Genomic DNA, 8,158 nt, shown 5'->3' with positions numbered 1-8,158 from the left:
AGGGACCTGTGGAATTCGTTGCCATGGACGGCTCAGAGGCCAAGTCATCGGGTTTATTTAAAACAGACATTGATCGGTGCTTGATTAGTAAAGGCGTCAAAGGTTATGGGGAGAAGAAAGGGGTTGAGAAGGAAAATAGAAGACACTGGGACAGGGACAGAAAGAGGAAACTTTAGAGTGAGACGTGTCAAGCACAGACAGATGGGACAGACTCTGATAGGGGTTCTTGTCTGGCACGGAGCAGTGGGGCTGAACACAGGTTCACTTTCCACTCTCCGACCTTCACTGAGACCATTTCTCATCAGTACGTTTTACAAACAATAGATTTCAACATTCAAATTCAACATAAATTTATTATCAAAGTGTGTTAACCAGATGCTATTGAACAATTCATTTTCTTGTTGGCAAGGCAACTCAATTCTCAGCCCCAGCCTGGGGAAGGGAATGGGGGAGGATGGGATAAGTCTGAGACTTTGTTAAGGAGCCCTCACTCCGTCCTCCTCATTCTCCTTTTCCCTTCTCACTCCCCACCCTCACTCTTCACTGCATGTGTTTGTGAAAGAGAGAGACTTGTCTGCCCACTCACCCTCCATCAACGATATTCCATCTCCCCCAATGCACTCACACTCACACTCCTGTGCACACAGCAATCCTTGTGGGCTAAAATCATTCAAAAATCTTATGCCCTCCCTCCTACATCAACTCCTTAGCCACGTGTTAAACAGTATATTCTTCCTATTCCTGGCACCTGACACAGATGGCAATCTTGAGGTCACAGCCCTGGATGTGCTGCCCTTGAACTAAGCACCTCACTCCCTGTGCTCCCTTTGCAGAACCTTGTTACTCTAACAGCCTTTATCATTGGGACCCACATGGACCACGACCTTCACTATTCACCCTCCTAAGGAATGCTGAACACTCAAACCAAGATGTCCCAGATACTAGCACACAGGAGACAACATACCACCCTGGAATCTCATTCTCACCCACAGAACATCCAGTCAGTTACCTTTGCTGACAAATCACCTAGGACCAGAGCTCGCCTCCTCTCCACCCTTCCCTTCTCAGTCTCAGAGCCAGACTAACTGCCAGAGACCCTTCTGCTGTTACCTTCCTTTGCTAGGTTATCCCACCATCCCCAACAGTATCTAAAGTGATATATGTGTTGTTCAGGGGGATGGACACTGGGGTAAACTGCACTTTCCCCCTTTCCCCTCCTGACTGTCACCCAGTTTCTTGTGCCTGCACCTTGGCTGCTACAACCTCTCTATATGTCCGACCTATCACCCCTTCAGCCTCCCGAATGATCTGGAGTTCATCCATTTCCAGCTGCAACTCCTTAATCTGGATTGTTCAGAGCTCCAGCTGGATGCACTTCTCACAGGTGTAGTTATCAGGGACACAGGAGGGTCCCCTGCCTTCCCACATCCCACAAGAGGAGCTTTCCACTATCCTGCCTGGCATTTCAACTGTTCTAGCTGAGCAAATGTGAAGAAGGGGGGAAAAAGAATTCCACCTGCAGGATAATTTTGCCTTCTCTGAGTGAAGGCTCTCCTCACTGAAACCTCAAAGAGGTAAAGCCCTGAAGTCTCTGCTCCAACCCTGTCCACTCCAACATTGGCCGCTCCATTTGATCCTGCCTGACTTCTTGGTATCTTCTTGATATTCAATCCTAAGTGCTAATTGGCCACTGCTGAAAACTCAAAAATAACCTGCCTTGAACCATTGCCTTTAATGCTCGATTGGCAAACGTCCTCTCAAGCTTCTGATCTCTCTGATTAACAATGGGTGAAAGCTCGATATGGCGACACAAGGATGAATGACTGATTGAAATCCACTCCACATTCAGAGCATGTCACCGCCCTCACCACATTGTGAACCCGCCACTGTCTCTGCGATGTGGATAAGTGTGAGAATGCCTTCCCACAGACTGAACAGGTCAAAGTCCTCTCACTGCTGAAAACAGTCTGGTGTGTTGGTAGGTGAGATGAACGGGTTAATTCATTCCCACAGTCTGAACAGATGGAACGGCTTCTACCCAGTGTGAACTCCCTGATGTTCATTCAGTTGAGAAGTCTGAGTGAAACCTTTTCCATATCCCGAACAGGTGAGTGGGGTCCCCCAGTGTGAATTTGCTGATGTACTTTAAAGTCAGATGACTGAGTGAATTCCTTCCCACATTCAGAACATCTGAATGGTTTCTCCCCAGTGTGAATTCGGCTGTGCCTCACAAGGCTGGATGACTGAGTGAATCCCTTCCCACATTCAGAACATCTGAATGGTTTCTCCCCAGTGTGAACTCGCTGATGTTCAATCAGTTGAGATGACCGATTGAATCCCTTCCCACAATCAGAGCAGGGAAAGAGCCTCTCTCCAGTGTGACCTCGCTGATGTTCAATCAGTTGATATGACCGAGTGAATCCCTTCCCACAATATGAGCAGGCAAATGGCCTCTCCCCGGTGTGAACTCTCTGATGTATTTTCAAGTCAGATGACCGTGTGAACTCCTTCTCACAGTCTGAGCAGGTGAATGGTTTCTCCCCAGTGTGAACTCGCTGATGTACATTAAGGCCAGATAAACGTGTGAATTTCTTCCCACAATCTGAGCAGGTGAACGGTTCCTTCCCAGTGTGAATAAACTGATGTACTTTCAAGTCAGATGATCGTGTGAACTCCTTCCCACAGTCTGAGCAGGTGAATGGCCTCTCTCCAGTGTGAACTCGCTGATGTTCCTTCAGTTGAGATGACCAAGTGAATCTATTCCCACATACTGAGCAGATGAATGGTTTCTCCCCAGTGTGAACTCGCTGGTGTCTCAAGAGCTGAGATGACTGAGTGAATCCCTTGCCACATTCGGAGCATGTGAATGGCCTCTCTCCAGTGTGAACTCGCTGATGTACCTTCAGTTGAGATGACCGAATGAATCCCTTCCCACATTCAGAGCAGGAGAATGGCCTCTCCCCAGTGTGAAGTTGCTGATGTTCCTTCAGTTGAGATGACCAACTGAATCCCTTCCCACATTCTGAGCAGATGAATGGTTTCTCCCCAGTGTGAACTCGCTGGTGTCTCAACAGCTGAGATGACTGAGTGAATCCCTTCCCACATTCGGAGCATGTGAATAGCCTCTCCCCAGTGTGAACTCGCTGATGTACCTTCAGTTGAGTTGACCGAGCAAATCCTTTCCCACATTCAGAGCAGGAGAATGGCCTCTCCCAAGTGTGAACTCGCTGATGTTCCTTCAGTTGAGATGACCGAGTGAATCCCTTACCACATTCTGAACAGATGAATGGTTTCTCCCCAGTATGAACTCGCTGGTGACTCAAGAGCTGAGATGACTGAGTGAATCCATTCCCACATTCAGAGCATGTGAATGGCCTCTCCCCAGTGTGAACTCGTTGATGTATCTTCAGCTGAGATGACCGAGTAAATCCCTTCCCACATTCAGAGCACGTGAATGGCCTCTCTCCAGTGTGAAGTTGCTGATGTGCCTTCAGTTGAGATGACCGAGTGAATTCCTTACCACATTCTGAGCATGTGAAGGGCCTCTGCCAAGTGTGAACTTGGTAGTGCCTCACAAGTTTGGATGATTGAGTGAATCCCTTCCCACATTCAGAGCAGCTGAACAGTTTCTGCCCGGTGTGAACACGCTGATGCACATTCAGTTGAGATGATGAAGTGAATCCCTTCCCACATTCAGAGCATGTGAAAGGTCTCTGCCCAGTGTGAAATAACTTGTGTCTCAGTAGATGAGATGGCCGAGTGAACCCCTTCCCACAGTCTGAGCAGGTGAATGGCCTCTCCCCAGTGTGAACAAACTGATGTTCTAGCAGGTGATTTGCCTGACTGAATCCCTTCCCACATTCAGAGCATGTGAAAGGCCTCTCCCCAGTGTGAACTCGCTGGTGTCTCTGTAGTTTGGACGAGTGAGTAAATCCCTTCCCACAGTCTGTGCAGGTGAACGGCATCTTCTCAGTATGAACTTGCTGATGTTCATTCAGTAGAGATGACTGGACTGAACCCTTTCCCACATTCAAAGCAGGTGAATGATTTCTCCCCAGTTTGAACTTGCTGGTGTCACTGTGGTGTGGTTGAGTGTGTGAGTGCCTTCCCACATCTGAGCAGGTCACTGTCCTCTCACAGGTGAGCTTTAGCATTGATAACAGAATGATTTGCTTCCCGCAGTCAGAAAAGGTGGAGCATCTCACTATGATGTGAACTTGCTGATGTATCTTCAGGCTGGATGACAGAGTAGTTCCACACACAGAGCAGGTGAATGTCCACTCCCCAGTGTGAATTCACTGGCGTGTCTGCGAGTAGGCTGTGAGTGAATCCCTTCCCACATTGAGAGAAGGAGAATGATATCTCACTGCAATCAATTCTCTGGCAATTCAGAAAATCAGATGTTTGAATCCCTTGTACAATCAATGCAGTTGAAGAACTGATCTCCAGTGAACAAATGCTGGTGTGTTCTCAGCACCCCAGTTCCAGTGGATTTCACTGAGTTACAACGGAAAACTTCATTTCAGACACAAAATATATTTCCAGCTGTGATGAAATAATTCTTCATCTCCAAGGATTGAAAACAGATATGCTAGTGTTGCAAAGAAAGTATTTTCTCACTCCTTAAATATTTGGACAGAGAGAGCAACAATATATTGTTGTGTTTGAGATTCCCATACACAAGTGTTCTGCCATTTAAAACCTGTAAAAATATTTGCAAAAGACATCAGTGGGTGAAGGACAATATTTCAGGTGAGATTTTAGTCTGTCGTGAGAATGTAAGGAGCAGGAGTAGGCATCTAGCCCATCGAGCCTGCCCCACCATTTAATAAGATCATGGCTGATGGACTCATCTCCACCTGTCTGCCTTTTCCTCATACCCCTTACTTCCCCTACTATGCAAAAATCTATCAAACCTTGTCTTAAATAAATTTACTGTAGTGGCATCCACTGCTTCATTGGGCAAAGAAATCCACAGATACGCCCCCCTCTGGGAAAAGCAGTTCCTCCTCATCTCCATCCCAAATGCCCCAAATCTTGAAACCTCTAGTTCTAGTCTCACCTACCAGTGGAAACAACTTTCCTGTTGTTTCCAAACCAAATATGACCATATCTATCCCTTTCATACTTTTACATGTTTCTATAAGATCTCCTCTCAATGTGAGCTCTGGTATCACAATTTTACCCAGTTCAGCTCAAGTTGAGATATAGCCCAGGCAACTGTGGGAAATGAGGTAGGAGATTGCTGCCTCTGGCAATGGCATTTGTATCATCAATAAGGATGGGAACAGTACCAGAAGATTGGAAGACATTGTTCCCTTGTTCAAGAAAGGGAGCAGAGGTAACCCAGGAAATTATAGACCAGTGAGTCTTACTTCAGTGGTGGACAACGTTGTTGGAGAAGATCCTAGGAGGCAGGACGTATGAACATTTGGAGAGACATAATCTGATTAGGCGTAATCAGCATGGCTTTGTCAAGATCAGGACATGCCTTAAGAACCAGATTGGATTCTTTTAGAGGATGTTACAAAGCACACTGATATAGGTAGAGCATTGGATGTAGTGTACATAGTTTTCAGTAAGACTTTTGATAAGGTTCCTCTTGTGAGGCTCATTCAGAAAGTAATGAGGCAAGGATCCAAGGAGACCTTGCTTTGTGAACCCACAACTGGCTTGTTCACAGAAGGCAAAGGATGGTTGTAAATGGTTTGTATTCTGCATGGAGGACGGTGACTAGTGGTGTTCCGCAGGGGTCTGTTCTGGGACCCATCCTCTTTGTAATTTTTACAAATGAATTTGATGAGGAAGTATAAGGGCGGGTTTGTAAGTTTACTGATGACACAAATGTTGGGGGTGTTGTGGATAGTCTGGACGGTTGTCAGAGGTTACACTGGGAAATCGAAAGGATGCAAAATTGGGCTGAGAAGTGGCAAATGGAGTTCAACCCAGTGGTTCATTTTGGTTGGTCATATTTGAAGACTGAATACAAATTAGGACTTGGCAACGCGATCTTGGGGTCTGTATCAATAGTACATGCAAAGCTACTCTGCAGGTTGACAATGTTGTTAAGAAGGTCTTCATCAACTAAGGGACTGAGTTCAAAAGCCGTGAGGTAACGATACAGATATATAAGGCCTTAGTTAGACCCCACTTTTGTACTTAATTCAATTCTGGTCAACTCACTACAGACAGGATGAGGATACTATAGAAAGAGTGCAGAGGAGACTTACAAGGATGTTTGGAGAGCATGCCTTATGAGAATAGATTGATTGAACTTTGAAGTGACCAAAGATGAGAGGTGACCAGATAGATAGAGGTGAATAAAATGATGAGGGACATTGATTGTGCAGATAGGCAGAGGCTTTTTCCCAGGGCTGAAATGGCTAACACGAGGGGGCATAGTTTTAAGGTGCTTGGAAATGGGTACAAGGAGGATGTCAGCGGTATGTTTTTCACACAGTGATGGGTACGTTGAATGCACTGCGAAGGTGGCAGAGGTGGATACATTAGGGTCTTTTAAGCGACTCATAGATAGGCACATGGAGCTTAAGAAAATAGAGGGCTATATGGTTGGGAAATTTCTAAATTCATTTTCACCGTCTGTACAACATTGTGGGCTGAAGGGCAAGTAATGTACTGTAGATTTCTATGTTTCTATATGACCTCCTCATTTTCTAACAAGACAAGGAGGCATCCAGAGTGACCATCAGGTTCTCTGAATGTATTGTTGTCTGTATGAGAATGGGCTATTTCTGCTTTCAATCAACCTGTGACTTGGCTCAATTTGTCTCTGTCCTTTGGGATTATTTCAACTTCTGGTCATGTTCCACAACACTACAAAGAGCACTTGTTACTACATGTATGATCCTGAAGATTTTCTAATTACTCAGATTCACTCCACCCAGCTGTTTGACGGCGATGAACCCACCAATGGCAATGCCAATGAAAATTAAGGGGAAGGCATTAGTTATTCTCATTGGAGTGTGGCATTTTTGTGACGTGAAAGCCACAAGCCACTTGTCATTGAACACAAGGGTGTTTCATACCATTATCTACCTGGAGAGAAGTAAAACCAGCTGGATGTTTTTTTCTTTCCATACAGCACTAATTGACATTTTTACCTATTGAAAGTTAGACTCTTCATCGGAGATTAACTGGGAAATATATTTTTGTTACGAGTTACTAATCCTTGGATTTATATAGCTGGAGTTCCGCAGTGTTTGGGAGATACATCCACTCGCAATTCTACCGACTGTAAGGGGCCAACGCTGGTAGTGTCACCAATGGACACTTCTTTACCCAGAAGGCCCCACGAACGAGAAACCTGCCCGCCGCCGAAGGATCCAGCGATGCGCATGCGCCGCAGAAATGGCGGCGGCTAGAGCGCTCATCAGCCGAAAGCTACCCGGAGCCCGGGTACGGATTGTGGGGCTGAAAGAGGGAAAGGACCGGGACTGTCCATGGGTGCAGGACCTCACAGTAATAGTCCTTCAATCGCGGTTCAGACGCCGTTGATTAATTCCCACCCGCAGCCCTCTCCTACCTCTGGCCGATCCTTACGAGCATCTCGCCTACTAAGCGCATGCGCGATATTTGGGATTAGCTCAGACCTCTGCGCATGCGCATTCGATCAAACGAGAAAATATCTGCTGATGCGGAAATCCTGAGCAACCACGCAGAATGCTGTCGGAAAGTCAGGTGGGCTGACAGCACCTATGGAGAGGAGCGAACAGTGGGCGTTTCAGACCGACACCAATCCTTAGGACTTGAAAGGAAGGGAGGGAGTGAGGTGATAGGTGAAACCGAGAGAGGGTGAGGGGTGAAGTACACCATATAACAATTACAGCGCGGAAACAGGCCATCACGGCTCTTCTAGTGCGTGCCGAACGCTTAGTCCCACCTACCTGCACTCAGCCCATAACCCTCCATTCCTTTCCTGTCCATATACCTATCCATTTTTTAAAAAATGACAAAATCGAACTTGCCTCTACCACTTCTACTGGAAGCTCGTTCCACACAGCTACCACTCTCTGAGTAAAGAAGTTCCCCCTCGTGTTACCCCTTAACTCAACTCATGTCCTCTTGTTTGAACCTCCCCTACTCTCAATGGAAAAAGCCTATCCACATCAACTCTATCTATACCCCTCATAATTTTAAA

At 46.3% G+C, this 8,158-nt stretch overlaps 1 protein-coding gene across 1 annotated transcript; it reads right to left on the bottom strand.

The window, feature by feature from the left end:
• Nucleotides 1-333: 333 nt before the first annotated feature.
• LOC140737400 (uncharacterized) lies at nt 334-7,580 on the bottom strand. The gene is made up of 2 exons (XM_073063887.1): nt 7,544-7,580; nt 334-4,702 (listed from the first exon to the last, which is right to left on the bottom strand). The coding sequence occupies exon 2, from the start codon at nt 4,152-4,154 to the stop codon at nt 2,064-2,066; it is 2,091 nt and encodes a 696-aa protein (XP_072919988.1). The 5' UTR covers nt 4,155-4,702; nt 7,544-7,580; the 3' UTR covers nt 334-2,063.
• Between the last annotated feature and the right edge of the window lie 578 nt (nt 7,581-8,158).

This window comes from Hemitrygon akajei, chromosome 12 (assembly GCF_048418815.1).
Source record: "Hemitrygon akajei chromosome 12, sHemAka1.3, whole genome shotgun sequence".
NCBI classification, from domain to species: Eukaryota; Metazoa; Chordata; class Chondrichthyes; order Myliobatiformes; family Dasyatidae; genus Hemitrygon; species Hemitrygon akajei.
The sequence above is the reverse complement of the archived record's forward strand: the minus strand, read 5'-3'. Positions and strand labels throughout refer to the sequence as shown.